General features: G+C 43.9%; 1 protein-coding gene across 2 annotated transcripts in view; it reads right to left on the reverse strand.

The window, feature by feature from the left end:
* The window catches only part of SIK3 (SIK family kinase 3), a 390,005-nt gene that overhangs the window by 94,964 nt on the left and 274,995 nt on the right, over positions 1-20,046 (reverse strand). For both annotated transcript variants that reach the window (XM_082274215.1, XM_082274214.1), the window contains exon 14: positions 19,739-19,809. In XM_082274215.1, the coding sequence (XP_082130341.1) occupies positions 19,739-19,809 (71 nt within the window). The remainder of the gene's footprint in view (positions 1-19,738; positions 19,810-20,046) is intronic.

The following is a 20,046-nucleotide window of genomic DNA, read 5'->3' on the forward strand; positions in this document are numbered from 1 at the left end:
AAACATACCTTGTCCCTACAATCCCCTGATGTCCTCCCGCTGTGACCTCCCACCGATGCCAGCATCCATCTTCCAGGTTCCCTTCCCTGTGAGCACTGTGATGCAGGGGGGGCGGAACCAGGCGGTAAATTACAAAAAGTACACAAAACATCACATGATACATCGTAATCTGCTAGGATTACATTACTGTTTCAAACCATTTCATCTCAGTTTTGTTCCTAGTGCATTGTCCAGTGCCCTGCCTGCACTTTTACTGTTACCTTTTATTTTTATTACCGTATTTATCGGCGTATAACGCGCCGGCGTATAACACGCACCTCAATATTTGGAGAGAAATTTCAGGAAAAAAGCTTAAACTTAAAATAAACAGCTTTGAACTCAGAACATTTTTTTTTTTTTTTAATCAAATGACATCTCACCAGTGCCCATGAATGCAGCCTCATCAGCAGTGCCCAGCAATGCAGCCTCATCAGCAGTGTCTATATATGAAGTGTCAATATATGCAGCCTCATCAGCAGTGCCCAGCAATGCAGCCTCATCAGCAGTGTCTATATATGAAGTGTCAATATATGCAGCCTCATCAGCAGTGTCAATATATGCAGCCTCATCAGCAGTGTCCATATATGCAGCCTCATCAGCAGTGTCCATAAATGCAGCCTCATCAGCAGTGTCCATATATGCAGCCTCATCAGCAGTGTCAATATATGCAGCCTCATCAGCAGTGTCCATATATGCAGCCTCATCAGCAGTGTCAATATATGCAGCCTCATCAGCAGTGTCCATATATGCAGCCTCATCAGCAGTGCCCAGCAATGCAGCCTCATCAGCAGTGTCTATATATGCAGCCTCATCAGCAGTGCCCAGCAATGCAGCCTCATCAGCAGTGCCCAGCAATGCAGCCTCATCAGCAGTGTCCAGCAATGCAGCCTCATCAGCAGTGTCTATATATGAAGTGTCAATATATGCAGCCTCATCAGCAGTGTCCATATATGCAGCCTCATCAGCAGTGTCCATAAATGCAGCCTCATCAGCAGTGTCCATATATGCAGCCTCATCAGCAGTGTCAATATATGCAGCCTCATCAGCAGTGTCCATATATGCAGCCTCATCAGCAGTGCCCAGCAATGCAGCCTCATCAGCAGTGTCCAGCAATGCAGCCTCATCAGCAGTGTCCAGCAATGCAGCCTCATCAGCAGTGTCCAGCAATGCAGCCTCATCAGCAGTGTCTATATATGAAGTGTCAATATATGCAGCCTCATCAGCAGTGTCCATATATGCAGCCTCATCAGCAGTGTCTATATATGCAGCCTCATCAGCAGTGTCTATATATGCAGCCTCATCAGCAGTGTCTATATATGCAGCCTCATCAGCAGTGTCTATATATGCAGCCTCATCAGCAGTGTCTATATATGCAGCCTCATCAGCAGTGTCCATATATGCAGCCTCATCAGCAGTGTCTATATATGCAGCCTCATCAGCAGTGTCTATATATGCAGCCTCATCAGCAGTGTCCATATATGCAGCCTCATCAGCAGTGTCCATATATGCAGCCTCATCAGCAGTGTCCATATATGCAGCCTCATCAGCAGTGTCCATATATGCAGCCTCATCAGCAGTGTCCATATATGCAGCCTCATCAGCAGTGTCCATATATGCAGCCTCGCAAGTGCCATTGGAACTATCCGAAACTGTTTTTAAAAAAGCCGGGAAGCAGCGCCGAGAGCAGAAGGGGCGGGCCGGGCCGAGGAGAAGGAAGGATGAGCTGTCATAAGAGCAAAAAGGGGCAGACCGGGCCGAGGAGAAGGGAGAACGAGCGAGCGCAGTCATCGGAAGTCCCGCCTCCTCTGCCGAGACGTGTGATGTCTGTCATAGGCAGGACTTCCGATGACTGCGCTCGCTCGTTCTCCCTTCTCCTCGGTCCGGCCCGCCCCCTTCTGCTCTTATGACAGCTCATCCTTCCTTCTCCTCGGCCCGGCCCGGCCCTGCTCTCGGCGCTGCTTCCTGGACTTTTTTTTTTTTTAATATCGGCGTATAACACGCACTGCTGCTTTTTCCTCCATTTTTAGGAGGAAAAAGTGCGTGTTATACGCCGATAAATACGGTAATTAATTTATTTAATAATTTTTTTCTTTTCACTTTTACTGTTTTTTTTCTAAGAATTACAGGCCTACAATATAAAACAGATTTCCACGCAAAACAGTGTATCGCTTTGACATTCAAAAATACTGACATAATCAGACCGCCAGGGAGGTAGCGATCTGCATGCAAGATTTTATCAGATGTTTGGGGAGTGCAATTTTTGGATTTTAATAAAACTGGATGTTTTTGAACGCTGCACAATAAAGTTTCTCTATTGATTTCTGAACCCTACATGCTCTGGGATTCGGTTTGTGGAGGAGTGTGGGTACCAGGTGTTTTGGGCATTTGGGAGTCATATAGAGCGCATTTGACTACTATACACATAGTGGGTAAGGGTCAGTGTGTGCATTGCTGTTGGTGGAGGACTTATCCGGGCACATTCGTTTGAAATTTGCACCTGTTGGACTCTCCGCTTTGAATTTCTACCAGAGATATTATGAAGGACTCTTTTCATGCTTCTGAAGCGCTTCACCTCTATATACTATATACATGTAGCACTAGTCCCATGGGAGATGCTGGTTTCGGATTCCCCTGGGTTACCCATAGCAAAAACTTGACAATGCAGCATATTCTAAATACTTGACTCAGTCAGAAAACAGTCCAGGGGTTTTGGTTTTTGTTGTTTTATTTGAGAACTGGGATAGGAGAAGGGATGAGTGGGATACTCCAACTGAACAAACTATGCACAATTACTAGGACTTCTGATTATAGCTGGATGCGGCAAGACCGCTGCTTCACCTTGCTACTATAGTGAAGAAGAATTAAGCGAACTGTACTGTACTGTTAATCACTCTTCAGGGTCCTACTTGGCACCCCCCTTTTCCCCTGCTCTTCAGGGTTCTACACGGCAACCTCCTTTACTCTGACACACTGTGTGAGCTGACCCTTTATCCTCTGACTTCACTGGAGTGGTCCCTTTCAAGGGCAGACCCTTTGGCAAGTCCCCTGGTACTCACGGATACTGTTTTTCCCGAAAGACTCTGCCAGCAGCTCCATTGTCAGCTTTACAGGATCTTCTGCAGCTCAGCTCCACAACTGGTTCACTAGACCAACCACCTATGACCACTTTCCTCATGCAACAGGAGGAGAGACAGCGTCCACCTACTCCTGGGACTCTGCTATCCGCCAAAGACGCTGTCACATGTTCCCCAGCTTTTATGAGCAATCCTAGAATGCACTGCAAGAGTGCCCTCCCACTGGGACTCTCACAAAAGCCAATGTGTCACTTGCCAGGTTTCCTCCACTGTCCAACAAGCTACCCAATTGGATGCAGTGGGGACACTCCCTCAGACCCAGTGAATCACACCTGGGAACTTGCAACAGGCAACCTAATAGATCAGGCTCCCCTGATAAGCAGATGGAGCATTTGAACCTAGCACCTATCTAGGAGGGTGCTACATACAGTTATTTGCTACCAGTACATTTTGTATCCACTGCTTGCATATACTGCTATTGTAAGCGCAGGTTAAGTGTGTTATATATAAACATTTTTACATTTATTTCTCAAATACAGGTAGTGTTAAGTACCTGGATTTGTTCTGGTATCAGCCCTTTTCAGTACAAAGAGAGCAGGGCTTGAGCAGGAGAGGAAGAAGCAACACATGGAGCTAATCAGTTCAGATAACCAAAAGAAGCATGCTAATAGAAAGCAGTGTGACAAAACACATAATTGTGCCGCTTCTACTTTCACTAGCCATTCAGGGGCTGCAGTGGGTCCAAGATGACCTGGGCTCAGAGGAAGTGATGCTAGCCATCAAACCGAGAACATTTATCAGTAGTAAAAAAGTACTACAGAGGAAACCTCTGGAAGTAATAAATGGCCTATTTATTTTTACACCTGTTATTTTTGACTGGCGTTCTGCTTTAATCAGTTTAATCTCAATTCCAATTAGTGTATGTAAGCTGCATAACAGACTAGACAACACAGACTCGTGAAAATCACGAATACACGATAGAATTTGTCAGCGCTATATGCATAGTACAAACAGCAATAGGAGAAAGAATAAAAATCGAATGAATGTTCACAAATGCTATCCGAGTACGCCTCCTAGTGTTAAGCTAAGACCATGCTTACTGGTTGTATGCTTGGATCACTGATTGAAATGGGCATTGGTCTCTGAGCTTAAAAGGCATTAAGACCCTAGACTTCTAACACAAATGTTCCAAACCTGAATGCCAAGCACATATTCATTTTTGCTACAGGAAACATCCTGGTTGTGGCTCAACATTGAGAAGTATAAATGGACTCTTAAAGCGTAATAAAAAACAGGCAAGGCAAGATTCATTGTATAAAAAAAAAAATCTCATCTGAGCTGATAATTTTACAGAACTCCAACATGATTGGAGAAAAGTGAAAGTGTTGTGGCAAAAAAGTAATATTAGGAGACCACGTTCTGTTTAAAGGATTAGTTTAATTAAAAATGATGCTGCACTAATACTAGCTCGGACAGAATCCGATTTGAAGCTTTAAAGTGGAACTCTACCCAGAACGACTTGATAAAAAAAGGAACATACATTCCACAATAATAATTATGCTACTAAAATTTAGTATGTACTGTAAATTGCTTCTAGCATTGCTCCTGCTTCTTCTTGCTGGCGGCAGCCATTTTGCTGAAGCCCAGAGCCCCAGCAGTAAATCATAAAGTGGAACTAAACCCATCGATTAACGGTCTGAAAAAAGTTACATTCCTGGAATGCCATGTTTGCTAACTGTCATCGCTTGTGTTCTCAACCAAACTGTCAAGCCATCAAATTGGCTGGTTTCATAACTGATCACATGTGTAGCACCATGGCAGTTGCAGATCAAATAGAAGCAGCTTCCTTGGTTGTAAAGGATAGGAGGGTTTAATTCCGCATTAAGGCTGTCAGCAGATCAACCTCTACAAACTCAGCAGTGCCCTAAAATGGAGAGCAACTGAGCATGTGCAGAGCAGGGTGAGACAGTGTCTTACTGGATTTAAAATAGTAAAGGCAGTCAGGGCCAGATTAAGAGCATCGTGGGCCTGGTGCTGAAGATTTTGGTGGGCCTTTTTATGGAAATAAATAAAATAAAAAAGCAAACAATTTTTTGCTAAAACAAATTAAACTTTTCTCTCACCACTAGCAGTGCAGCCTCTTAGCAGCAGTAACACCACCAATAACACCTACTATGCGGTCTCTCGCCGGCGACAGGCGCCATGCGGTCTCTAACCGGCGACAGCTGCCATGCGGTCTCAACGGCGACCGCTGCCATGCGGTCTCTCGCCAGCGACAGCTGCCATGCGGTCTCTCGCCAGCGAAAACTGCCATGCGGTCTCTCGCCAGCGACAGCTGCCATGCGGTCACTCGCCAGCGACAGCTGCCATGCGGTCTCTCGCCAGCGACAGCTGCCATGCAGTCTCTCGCCGGCGACAGCTGCCATGCAGTCTCTCGCCGGCGACAGCTGCCATGCAGTCTCTCACCGGCGAACGCTGCCATGCAGTCTCTCACCGGCGACCGCTGCCATGCAGTCTCTCACCGGCGACCGCTGCCATGCAGTCTCTCACCGGCGACAGCTGCCATGCAGTCTCTCACCGGCGACAGCTGTCATGCGGTCTCTCACCGGCGACAGCTGTCATGCGGTCTCTGACCGGCGACAGCTGTCATGCGGTCTCTGACCGGCGACAGCTGCCATGCGGTCTCCCTGCAACAGCTCCCAGCTGGGCTCTCAGAAGCAGCAGGCAGTATCTCTTGCACACTATCTACTTGCTGCAGTGACAGCTCAGTGTCCCCAGGCAGACCTGCATTGCAGACCCCAGTCCTCTCTCTGGACTCCTGGCAGCCTCTAAACTCCTTGTACACAGGCTCCTGCCTCACAGTTCACAGCAAAACAGTAGTGATGTCACCCCAAGCACTGTACACAGGTTCCCAGGCTCCAGTAATATTTAAGCATCATATACACAGCTTAGCCTTGCCTGTGGCCCTGTTGCTGTTGGTACACTCAGCCATTCAGATCACATACAGGCCACAGCTCTGCATAGAGGTGAACGCAAATTAAACCATCCCGCCAGCAGAGCCTACATCCACACTCACTCCCACCACCCTCGGGATCTAGATATCAGCACAGAGCTGCCCCACACAGGTCACATATCCCTCCTCCACCTGCAAACCCCCTCAGGACTCTGCCCAGATGGGTAGAAGTGACATGGCCTGCAAAAGTCAAACAAATCCCCGGAGCCCCCACCCCTCCTAAGCCAGGTTGGTATGGCCATGTGCATTTGAATGCCTTGAAGTATTGATCAGACAAAGTTCTACAGAGGGGGTTGTGTTAATTTTGAGTCTGTGCACTGGAAGCTGCAGGATCGTGATGTGCCCACCCAACAATGCATGCCCCTGTGTGCGGGCACCCACTCGGCAATGATGTGAACAAAGCCCCAACAGCCAGTTGAGTTGTGGTGCCAGCTGCCCACAATCAAATGTGACACAACAGTACTCACTGGCTGCTATCTGTGGATGGCTTTGATTTCCGGGACGCAGCCCAGGACAAGGTAGCGTTGGGACAGCTTTTTAAAATCCGTGATTGTCCCAGCAAGATCAGGACAGTTAGCAACTATGGGCCTGTTTTTTTTGGACGACAGGCAGTGTTGCCAGCCCCCCTACAACTTTTTTAACTGACAAAACATAGAAAATTTACTGACAGAGCGTATTTTTTTTAACAATCTAAAATATGACAAACTCCCATTAGAAGCTAAAACGACTGATGTTTAAAGCATATAAGCAATATGTAAATATCAACAATGCCTGTAACAAGAATTCTACTTGGCCTTTTATTGAAAAATCCAAACAATATGAGCATGACTAGGATTATGAAGGACCTGGGGAACTCTAGGTTGGAGCCAAGAACCAAGTCCTATGGCACACTAGCGCACCGTGGCAAATAATGGTTGTGGTTTTAATGTGTGTAACAGTGAGAACAGCTTAAAGTTGAAGGATTAAAGTGGAGTTCCACTCGTTTTTGTGTTTATTGAAAGTCAGAAGCTACAAAAAATGTATCTGGTGACTTTTAATAAACACACACTCACCTGTCCCAGGATCCAGCGATGCGGCCAGCGGGAGTCTCGGTTCTTTCCCTCTTCTCCCCGCGGTGCCGGCATTACTAGTGTGGGCACGTGGCTGTGACAGCTTGCGCCTTCACAGTCGGGGGCGCACTGCGCATGCGTGAGTCGCGCTGCATTTCCTTAGTGGCCGTGCAATCTTCTGGGACTGGTGACGTGTCCCAAAAGATTGCAGCAAGGAAGGGGAGAGAAGAACTGCTCGAGCCCCCTAGGCGGCCTGAGCGTGAGAGTGGGTACCTGTCAAATCTTGGTACCTGCTCCCCCAAAAAAATGACATGCCAAATGAGGGATGTCAGGAGGCCTTAAAGCGGAAGTTCCACTTTTGGGTGGAACTCAGCTTTAAACAGAATCTTAGTCACTATATAAAGTCACTATATACAGTCTTTGTACCCACATTATACTCATTATTATTGTGCCATAAGGGAGAAGATGGGAGAGAGACAGGAAGGGGGAAAGGAAAGAGGAAGGGAGGGGGAAAGAGAAAGAGAAAGAGGAAGGGAGGGGGAAGAGAAAGAGGAATGGAGGGGGAAGAGAAAGAGGAAGGGAGGGGGAAGAGAAAGAGGAATGGAGGGGGAAGAGAAAGAGGAATGGAGGGGGAAGAGAAAGAGGAAGGGAGGGGAGATGTAAACCCTAATAAAATTACATTTAAAATCCTGTGTATCAAACACTAGACTGAAACATTCTTAGGAAAAGCCTTTTTAAAAAAACTGACGAGGAGTTGGTCTGACATTTATTAGTGTGGATAAGACTTTTCAGAGCTCCTCAGTGATTAGTCCCTAGTGAGCAGTTTAATAAACCATAAGATAAGTAGGAACTAAAATACAGTGTACCTCATGCCTTCCCATCACCGTAAATACTAAGTAATAGCTATTGACCTGTTTAATAAATGGCAAAATTCATAAAATTATATTATAACTATGATACACATGGAGAAAGACCCATAGATCAGTCATGTCCAAAGTCTGGCCAGCGGGCCAGTTGCAGCCCATCCTTTCGTTTTATACGGCCCCCTGAGACACAGCTGACTTTTGTCAATGCCTTTCTCTCTCTAAAACTCCTCACATCCCCGCCCCGATGTGATGGCTCCCGAGTCCCGCTCCGCCCCCCCGCTGCTCGGCTCTATCTGCCTGGCGCCGACCACGACCACCTTCTCTCCTTCCCCGCACACAGCCACCTGTAGGAGCTGACTGAGGATCTTGTGGCGCTGACCGAGGAGGTGTCACTTCTACAATCCTACTGCCTGTTTCTGTAAGTTTATTCATAAAGCACTGATGCTTATTATTTCGTGTGTGTGTGTATATTTAATTTTAATGGTTCAAATGTCAGGCAAAATGGTCGGCCCTCACGCATGTTCACTTCATCAAATCTGGCCCTCTGAAAAAAGTTTGGACACCAGTGCCATAGATTTATAACCAAGTCAACCTTTTTTATGTTAAAACAGTAAAGAGCCAGGAAGTGACCATTTTACAAATTAACCAAGCAAACAGTAGTATTGCTCGTGCTGTAAAGCATCCAATTAGATGAGCTGGCATGCTAAAACACCTGCACACTGGTGTGTGTTGTGCAGGGGTGGTGCAACATGTTGGTAAAATGCATCTTTTGGTTTAAGTTTTTTTTTTTTCCCCTAAAGGGATACAAAAATTACACATTTAACTCTACAGCGCATTGCAATACTCTATGGTGTGGTGGCATGTGGGGAGGTGACCGCACTGCATAAAAATGCAGACATGCTGCATTTTATGCAATGCAACAAACAGCCCCTCAGCAAAGCATTATGGTGTGAACTGCACAACAGAAAACAATTGATCTATGCAGTTAAATGAAGCCCATGAATGAGCCCATTTTGTAGATGCAGAGGTTATTAGTGTCTGCAAAATTTAAAAATATTTATAATATAAATAATTAATTGAATAATGTAATTAAAAAAATGCCTCTCGTAAGCTTTAATAGTTCTTTAGAGTATGGGGGCTTTTACAAATAATAACACAGCCATCTATGAGTTTTTATTTGTAACACATGCACAACACTCCACCTATAAACAAGAAACAGAGTTGTGCTAAAAATATTGATTGTACAAGCCAAAATATTGGAATAAGGCACACAGAATTAGCATTAGCATGTTGCCCACCCTATGCGTTCCGTCATAAATTACGTCGTCCTGGGGCATAGGCGACGCACCACGTCATCGCCTTATATTGTCTATCAACAAACCAAGCCTCGATTTGAGTGCCGAGTGCTCAGCTGGACTCGTCCAAGCCTCATTCTACATCTGCAATAATAAAATACAATACAAATCGAGAACTCCGTCTGGACCCTCAGGAGCTCAACGGGACACCACTCAAAGCATACCAATCCCATTATTATGTTGATAGACCATATAAGGCGATGGCGTGGTTCGTCGCCCGTGCCCCAGGACAACGTCATTTATAAAAAAATGCGCAGGGTGGACAACGCGCTGATATCATCCCTGACCACGAGTCCCAGAAGTGCGGGTGATTGCTTATGTGGCGGCCGGTAACTGATTTAATGTGATGCTTGACCTTCTTTTATGCGAGTGCAATTTCTTTTTTAAAAATAAATGTTATCCTGATTTTATACAATGTGGAGCATCCTTTTGTTTTTGAGCTTGATCACACGGATAATTTAATTGGATGCCTGACCTTTATGGTTTAGCAAAAGTCTACAGGCACAACATTTCAAGGCCTGGCGGGGGTAATCAGCAAAAGGGGTTACTGGCCTCCTGTGATAAGAGGTCCAGTATATTTGGCAAGCAGCCATTTGTTTATACCTAAGGTGGCAGTATCTTTGGTGGTCTGCTGTACACAGTGATGGAGATGGGATATGTGAAACTTTGATGGTTAACCTATTTTAAACGAATACCTTCAAGCTCAAAATCTCTTAAGAACTTTATACTGCAATTCTTCTAATTGTAATTTATTCTGCAATTCCATATGCTAATTCTGTGTGCCTTATTGCAATATTTTGGCATGTACAATCAATATTTTTAGCGCAACTCTGTTTCTTGTTTATATGTTTGTACTTTGTGGTGATATCACACAGTAGAGTTGCTGCTTTGTTTAAACATATGCTGTTTTTTTTGTTCACTAATTTTTTTGGCGCATTTATTATTTTGAAACATTTACAACACTCCACCTAGCAGAAGATGTCAGCACTAACAGCGTCAGTTTTCTCGGCCCTAACCTTTACAGTAAGATGGCAGCAGCAGGAATTTTTTTAAATGGTACCCAATAATGACTGTGGGGTAGTTCCCAGTGCTTCATGAGTCTTTAAGACTGGGTCATACCCGATGCTATCTAAATGGTACCCAATAATGACTGTGGGGTAGCTCCCAGTGCTTCAGCCCGACTACCCTTGCTACACGAGTCTTCAAGACTGGGTCACACCAGATGCTATGCCTCAGCTCTGGACCTAGAAAATGTTCTGCGGCAAACTATCGCAGTACACAAAGGTCTGGAAAGCACCACAACGCGGAGTCCAGTTCCAGAAGATCACATTCCAGGCTAGCCTCACAATCTTCAGTGCAGAGAGGACCAGGTACAGCCTTCATATGCTGATAAATACTATGTAGACACTACCTTAAACAGCGCTGAGGAATTTTTGTGGGAAGTCAAGTAAAAAAGCTGATACTGCATAAAGTCAATAAACAGAGAAGAAATTTAAAAAAGAGAGGCTAAAGCAAATAAGAAGAAATAAAAATAAAATTAAACTTTTTCTAGCACAGATCAAGGCAAATATATCTAATCTCCTAGTACACTAGCAAAAAACTGACTGGTTTGATAAGAGAGCGGTTATGGCTGATGTTTTTCAGCATTTTTTATTCTTTCCCACCTAATGTCCCAACCTCCTGCATGTGGCAGTTTCAACCAACTGTAATGGATTCCTGTGTCCCTCAACGGATGATAATGAAATATGGACATTTCCATAATAACAAGATTCCCTTTCATTATAGCAGTAAATGGTTACTGAGTTGACCCAAAGACATCTAGCTAAAACCGTTATTAGGCTTGAGAAGCCTAAATGTTTGCAATTCAAGGATTCAAAAAAGACTGAAAGCCCTGATCCTTCATAGGCGTTCTATAATCCAGTGCAGGCACTTCATTCTCAGTAGTCAGTCCTCCTGTAATGTGGAATGCTGGGGAGACATGACTTTATGTGGAGGGTTGTATAGACAGACTCTAGTGTTCCCTCTATACACAGAAGACGTTTATAGGTATATACGGTTATGTCTGTTGTCATGCCAGGAACACTTTAAAAACAATGGGCTTAATGTATTTAGATTCTGAAAGAAAATGCGCTGCAAACTTCAAATAACCATGTAGCAAGCTTCAGTTTCCACTACATGTTAGCAAATAAAATCTTCTCATTAGGGTTATTCGGGATTCTCTTACCTGAAACTGATTGTGCAACATTGCTGCCATCTAGTGGTCCGTTCACATACACTACTCATTCCAGTTAGTCTCCCTACTCATTCAGATTGTTCTAAAACGCTAAGAAATATTTTAAAGAATGAACGGTGTTACCTATTTCATTCGTTTCTCTGTAATTCTGTGACAGGTTAAACATACAAGTTGCAAATATTAAAGTAACGCCGGGAAAATTAGCTAAATATACAGATGTAATACAATATGTGAACTGTGCTACTTATATTTAGCAAGGCTTGTGATTCATACAGAACACCTAAGGGAAATTTTACCTGGTATATTTACATAGAAGGTGGAAAAAAATAATGTAACTAAATTATGAAAGAGCTTCACTTTGAAGTGACTAAATCACAAAAGAGCTGCATTTCAAGGTATATTAACTAAACTTTCAATCAGCAGTATGTGTTAGCTGCAGGGTGGATTTGATTTATGTCACGATTTAAAAAACTAGTAAAAAGGCTTGATCTAAATCAACTCGATTTATATCATAATTTTTAAAGAGCAGCTGTCATCTGTGCCCCACAGCAGCTCCTCCTCTGACCCGCTGTTGACCCACCGACAGTCCTATTCACATTAATGGGACAGCTGGTGATGCGGCAGTGACACATCAAGGTGAGGTATGTGGCGGCAGCAGGTGAGTGGATGCCCGCTAACAGGCGCTGCCATGATGGATCTGAAAAGACAGGTGATCTTTAAATTTAAGTATCATTCTTGCTGATAGTGTGAAATTGTGTGAATGCATCAATGCAGTGCATGTAATCTCAGCTTGCAGAGCTGGGATTCATTGAATGAGTTTACCAAAATTATAAATATTGCAGAATAAGCAGCCTCATGCCACAAAACTAAGCTCCATTTTATGCTAAACTAAATTATGGAATCTTAAATTTAAAAAAAAAAAAAACGACTATCTTTAATCATAAACCAAATTTGATAAAAATCAAAAAAATGATTTAAGTACAAAAAATCTATTTATTTATTTTTTTTATCCACCATGGTTGGCTCTACAGATGTGGGTTCATTAGCCTTTCAATATATGTGGTTTTAAAGAAACATTAGGCACCAGCGGTTTCAAAGAGGGCAATTAATGTGTGCCTAAACCACAGGCACCACAATAAGATAAGACTACCAAAGTAATTAGAAGTAGACTTGTGAAGAGATATAGGAGACCATCAATGACTTGTTTCTACAGGGGCAGTCACCAAGGCTTTCATGCTTATACTTTGTACACTTTGTAGGAAATCAATATTGTAAAACAAGATGAATAGGGGGTCTGACTCAGGAACCAACGGATGGTATAAATATGTGCAAAAATATCAATGTGCAAATCCGCAGTGGTAAGAATATGAGAATTCTAATACAATCAGAAAAAACAGCCAATTCTATTCAGTGTCCCCACTGTAAAATGATACTATAATAAATATGTGAAAATCGGCACTAATTCATGTATAATTCCTAATCCAAAAGGGTAAAAACACACGATATAAGTATAAAAACTGATAAAATGTTAAAAAATCTGTTTCTAAAATATGGTGCAGATGGATAAATCCGTACAAATGGATGATGTATAAAGATAAAACAAATCAGATAAATCTTCTAAATTCTGAATATGATGGGTAAGTATATAAACTAGATGATCTCTAGTATCCTAATGTGGGTGAACGGTACAGATGGACAAATGTGTAAAAATCTGTAGAAAATGAGTCAAAGGTGATATAGTGCGTCCAAAGTGTGAATAAGTGAATCCAAAAGAAAATTGTATAAACAGTTGATCACCTTTAGCGGGTGTGTTATCTTAGAGTGATACGCAAAGAAAAGGAGAGAGTGTACTAAGAGGGGTTGTGGAAATCATCCATCTGTCCATCCATCCCAAAGGTCATCATCATGAAATTGATCACAGACACGCTCTTTTGAGTGTGCAGGAATGTGGGCGGCCACTGCACACGGTGTTGGATTTCTTAGTTCACGGTCACCAGACAACACGGTCTGCACTGAGTTGCTTGATTTCACAAGGATATCACTTGATATATATAATTACTTTAGTCACTTCTACTTGGGAGTCACCATTTATTCACTTTATGGACTATTTATTTATTGTTTGATATTGCTATCATTACAATACATCACTGTTTCCTTTATATTACATGCACATTTCTGCATATTATTTTGGATTCTATCAAGAAGTATTTTGATATTTTTATATATTTATTTGCACCATTTTATATTTCATCGGTACTTTTTTTATCCATCTGCACCATTTTTATATATTCACTTTTGGATCCACATAATCTACACACTTCGGATGCACAACATCCCTTTTGATTTATTTTTTACAGATTTGTAGACATTTGTCATTCTGTACCACCCACTAATACTTTGGATTTTAATTAGAAGAATCTTGACATATTTATTTATCGACATATCCATCTGTACCAGTTTTATTCACTTATACCTTTTTATCTATCTGTACCAAAATTTCCTTTTTTTTTATCCATCTGCACCATTTTTATACAATTTTCTTTTGGATTCACTTATTCACACTTTTATTCAACACTTTGGACTCACTATATCACCTTTGACTCATTTTCTACAGATTTTTACACATTTGTCCATCTGTACCGTTCACCCACATTAGGATACTAGAGATCATCTAGTTTATATACTTACCCATCGGATTCAGAATTTAGAAGATTTATCTGATTTGTTTTATCTTTATACATCATCCATTTGTACGGATTTATCCATCTGCACCATATTTTAGAAACACAGATTTTTTTAACATTTTATCAGTTTTTATACTTATATCGTGTGTTTTTACCCTTTTGGATTAGGAATTATACATGAATTAGCGCCGATTTTCACATATTTATTATAATATTGTAAAACAAGCTTCCAGGAAAGAAGTTCAGACTTTGCAGACTTCCTTCCAACATACCTAGCAGTGACGTAGCTACTACATATCACCACTACAAAATCGCTTGTGTCACACAACACAGGATTTCCCAATTTGCCCTAAAGCAATTGTTTTATGAACAATTCAATTCTTAAAAAGGCTTCTGGAAAACAGGACACCTAACAACTCTCTAGATGTGGTGCATCCCGACTTTAAGATCAACTACTGCTCAAGAATCTTCTGTATCAGACACTCCAGAGAGTATCAAACACCTGCGTCCTCTGTGGTTCCAAACACCATGGTATACGACATCTGTGTCAGATACTGAAGATAAATGCAATCTTTGTGATGTAGAAGCAATGAAACCTCATAAAGGTAATGGGAGATTTATTGTAGAGGCTGTGCATTAGCAATTCTGGGGTCTTGCTGGACCCCAGAGGAGTTTACTAAAGTTTTGAAAGGATGTGAGCGTCACACCAGCAAATAAAAAAAGATTTTACTTTGGAAAAGCCAATGCGTTTTGGAGTCTTAACTCTCCCCTTCATTAGGGCTAAATGGTAGACAAAAGAGAAAATACAAAAATGTCTTTAAGTAGTATTAAACCCAAAAGACAAACAGCTTACCTATTTGTAGATGTGACGGGTGCATTGGTTTTCTATTTTAGACACTCTCCCTTATTATAAGTCTGTTGTTTTTCAAAAGAACAAGATCTCTTGCAGACCTTCAGAGCGCATGCGCCGCTGCCGTCAGCAGCTGCATGCAGGGCGAATATCTCCTAAATCGTGCAGGTTTAGGAGAAATTAATTGTATAATAAGGCTTACCTGTAGGTAAAAGTCAAATAGCGGAGTATACTACCGCTTTAAGCTGCCACCAGGGGAGATGAACCCATTTAAAATCACCCCAAACACCCAAAGCCTGCTGAGATATCAACATCACACATGGCAGGAAGCTTTGGGACAATCTCTACTGTACTGTGCATGGACTGGAGATCTCACCAAACACTGTGCATGCACTGCTGATTTCCACTGCGCTGTGCGGTGTCATCAGGGGGTTGCTGCCAGAACCAGGAAGAGACAGTTGGTCCTTGATCATGTCAGAAGAGAAGATGGCAGCACAGAAAGAAAAATAAAAAAGCGCAAAAAGGCGGGTGGGAGTGGTGGTTTGCACTAGAGATCGACCGATTATCGGCAGCACTGATATATCGGGGACCGATATGTACTTTATTTTCGTGCCGTCATCGCGTATGTTGTGCAACGCGCCTCCGCGCACTGGACAGCTCTTAGGCCGCCTCCCTTTGCCTTGTTACAGTGTCTTTTACCTGCCGCAGCCACACTGGAGTCTGCATGCGGCACAGGCGGTCGGTCCGGACAGAGTTCTTCTACATCTAAGTGAGTGAACAGTGACCAACAGTCTGACACACGTTCTGTATCTGTTCTGTGATAAGCGATAACTGTGACCAACACTCTGACACACATTCTGTATCTGTTCTGTTATACAGCCGCCGCAGCCACCCACCCACCACCCAAAGCTGCCCTTTGCCAGCCAGCAACCCAGTCCCACACACCCACTGTGTAGCATGTACCAGCCAGCCACAGGCCCTGCCTGAGTCCTGACTATACCAGCTAGCCAGCCACAGGCCCTGGACCTGTACGTGCCAGGCCAGCCAGCCACAAAAGGGTGCCTGCCAGCCAGCCACAAAAGGGTGCCAGTCAGCCACCAACCCACCCACCCGGTTCCAGCCAGCCAAAAAAGCGGTGCCAACCACCACAGGGTGGTACTGCCAGCCAATCACCAAAGAGTGCCAGCCAGGGGGAAGTGAAAGCCAGCCACGAAAGGGTGCCAGCCACCCACCCACCACAGGGTGCACAGCAAGCCACCCAACACAGGGTGCCAGCCAGACAGCCACCCACCACAGGGTGCCAGCCAGCCACCCACCACAGGGTGCCAGCCAGCCACCCAGCCACCAGAGGGTGCCAGCCAGACAGCCACCCACCACAGGGTGCCAGCCAGACAGCCACCCACCACAGGGTGCCAAGCCAGACAGCCACCCACCACAGGGTGCCAAGCCAGACAGCCACCCACCACAGGGTGCCAGACAGCCACCCACCACAGGGTGCCAAGCCAGACAGCCACCCACCACAGGGTGCCAGCCAGACAGCCACCCACCACAGGGTGCCAGCGGCAAGCCAGCCACCCACCACAGGGTGCCATCCAGACAACCACCCACCACAGGGTGCCAGCCAGACAACCAGCCACCCACCACAGGGTGCCAGAAGCAAGCCAGCCACCCCACAGGGTGCCAGCCAGACACCCACCACAGGGTGCCAGCCAGACACCCACCACAGGATGCCAGCCACCACAGGGTGCCAGCCAGACAGCCACCCACACAGGGTGGCAGCAAGCCAGCCACCACAGGGTGCCAGCCAGCCACCCACCCACCCATCCACCACAGGGTGCCAGGCAGCCAGCCACCCACCACAGGGTGCCAGCCAGCCAGCCACCCACCACAGGGTGCCAGCCAGCCATTTTGTGTAAGCCTATATTAGTGTGTGACTCTTTCTTGTTTCAATGGAGATGGACGGAGATAGAAAAATTAAAAGTGTGGTCTGGGACTATTTATTTTCTATATCTCCTGGAAAATCAGCAGCACTGTGCAACACTTGCAAAAACAATGTGAGCATGGGATCAATAACTAAAAAAAAAACTAAAATATGTCTAATCTTTGGCCCATCTAAGAGTTCATCTTGAATTGTATAATGCAGCACAGAAAAAAACTAAGTTAATCACAAGGTGAATCATCACTATCCCAGGCAACAATAACAGATATGTTTCAGAAAAAAAACAGGTGGTTAAAATCTGATGGAAGATCACAACTGCTGGACAGAGTAATCAGAGATGATGGTGACTGATAACCAGCCATTTACAATAGTGTCTGACTCTGGATTTAAGTGGTTGATGTCCATAGTTGACTCAAGGTACACACTGAAAAGTGACCAGTTTTATCAAACTGAAATGCTGCAAAAGATTCACCAAGAGGTTATTGACAAAGTTAAGACTATGCTGCAACCAGAGAATGCTGGCAACTCACTCTCATTCACGAATGACTGCTGGTCAGGACAAACAAAATCACGAATGAGTCTTACATGCCACTTCATTGACAGTGGATGGACAAGAAGGCATTTGGTGTTGAATACAAAAGTGATTCAAGGATCCCACACTGGGGAGTACATTAAAGAAAAGTTTCTAGGCATGCAAGAAGAATGGGGAATCAGCAAAGACCGAGTGATGCTTGAGCTGCGAAACAGTGGAGCGAACATGGTTAAAGGTATGAGACTTGCTGAAGTGTCGGACCTCAGTTGCATGGCACACACCCTCCAACTGGTGGTAAATGATGGTCTGTCAAACCAGAAAGCTTTGCTGGACGGCCATTTCCACCATTCTGTTCTTGCCAAGCAGCGGCTGAGGTGCATTCAGGAAGCCCTTGGCCAACCCAAAAACAACTTGATACAGGCTGTTCCAAAACGATGGAACTCAGTGCTACACATGTTACAAAGGATGCTGGAGCAGGAGCGAGCTCTCATACATTCTGGTGTATATGGACTTGGAGGACATTCTTGCCCTACTGCAGATCAGTGGCACATAGTAGCTAACATTATAGAGACGCTTGTACCCATTGAGGAAGTGACACTGGAGGTGAGTCATTACGACTCATCTGTTTCCTCTGTGATCCCATGTGTGAGAGTCCTGAAGATGCTTCTTTAACAGAATGAAGGACCCAACACACGTGGCATCAAAGCATGAAGGCAGGCCATGAGGGACAGCCTCACCAAAAGGTTTGAGAAGCATAAGGAGAATAAAACTGTTGTGCTTGCATGTCTTTTGGATCCTCAATACAAGAACCATCCTTTCTCTTCTGATGATGTATTGGCCAAGGCAAAGCAATGGCTGACAGAAGATATTCAACAGAAGGTGCAGGAGGTTCCTCCTGACTAAAAGAGAAGTCAAGGACAAGAAGAGAAGGTTTCTGATGTGGAAGAGCAGGATGCAGGAGAAAAATGTCCCAAAAGACAGCAGACAGAAGAGAAAATTCATTGTGGTCAAATAGATGCAATGTTCAGCGTTTTATTGGGGCCTCATGCAGAGGATTCATCAGAATCGGCAATAATGAGCCTGGATGATGAACTTCATCTCTATTTGAAGGAACCAGTAGCTGACAGAAGAAGTGGTGATCCTCTTCAGTCTTGAGTCTGTCCAATCCACTGTCTAGCTTGTGTATATCTATTTCTTTGCACTGACTGTAGCGCTAGAAAACAAAATAGACATAGAAGACAGTGGATTGAAGTCAGTGCCAGTGGACTACTGCTGCAGTAGAATGCCACTCACTGCTGCAATAATAGTAGTGCAGTAGTGATTTCAAATTACTGCAGTGAGTGTGTACCCTACTGCAGCGGTAGTCACTGAATACAGTCCAATCCACTGTGTAGCTGTTGCCTTGATTTTTTTCTACCAGTATTGCACTGCCACTGGCTGCAGTAGTTGCAGTGCAGATAGTCCTCCACTGACTCCAGTCCAATCCACTGTGACATGTGTAGCTGTTGCCTTGCTCTTTTTATAGCAGTTGTGAAGTGTGTATGTGTATTTATTGTGTAGCTGTTGTTGTTACCTAGCTTATTTTCTAGCAGTTTTGCACTGACTGCACTGCAGTAGAGAATTACAAATATTGCAGTGAGTGAGTCCACTACTGCAGCACTTTGATTGTGCATTAATGCACAATCAGATGATGTGAAATGCAAATGTCCTTGCAATTGAAATTTTCCTATCAGTTTTTATGCGGTTAAGGTGTGAAGAACGAGCACTTAATGTTGAAAATGTTAATAAATAAAGATTAACATGTTTGTAAGAGATTTGTTTTTTTTTGGCAAAATTTTACATGTGTGAAAATATCGGCCAATATTGGCTGATACCGATATGCGATCGGGGAAATATCGTTATCGGTAACGAAAAACCGATATCGGTTCGATCACTAGTTTGCATCAGACAGTGCTGGATATGCTGGGTGTAGGAGTATGTTTTTTTTGTGGACAACCCATTGGGCACAGCAGCTAAGGATTACATAACCGCGTTTATGCTTATATTGATGTAGATTTTTGTAAAGTAGACATAAAAAATCATATGGGATGGAAGTAGTGGTTACCTTTGCACAGCTTCCTGGTCAGGCTCTCCATCTGAGCTCTCTTCATCAACTGGGGTAACCGCAGGTACTGCCTATGACACAAAGCAAAACAAAAATAATTAATGTGAAAAAAAAAAAAAAGGATTTTTGACTTACCGTAAAATCCATTTCTCTGAAGTTCATTGAGGGACACAGCTCCTGTCATTCTTGACAACTGTGTTATTTCTGCCCCTTACAGGAGGAGGACACAAAGCAGAAAAAACTTCAGGCTACACCCATGGGCAATCCCAGGGGGTATACTCCTCCTCCCTGCTATAGTCACTCAGTTT

This window comes from Pelophylax lessonae (assembly GCF_965119305.1).
Source record: "Pelophylax lessonae genome assembly, chromosome: 12".
Taxonomy (NCBI): Eukaryota; Metazoa; Chordata; class Amphibia; order Anura; family Ranidae; genus Pelophylax; species Pelophylax lessonae.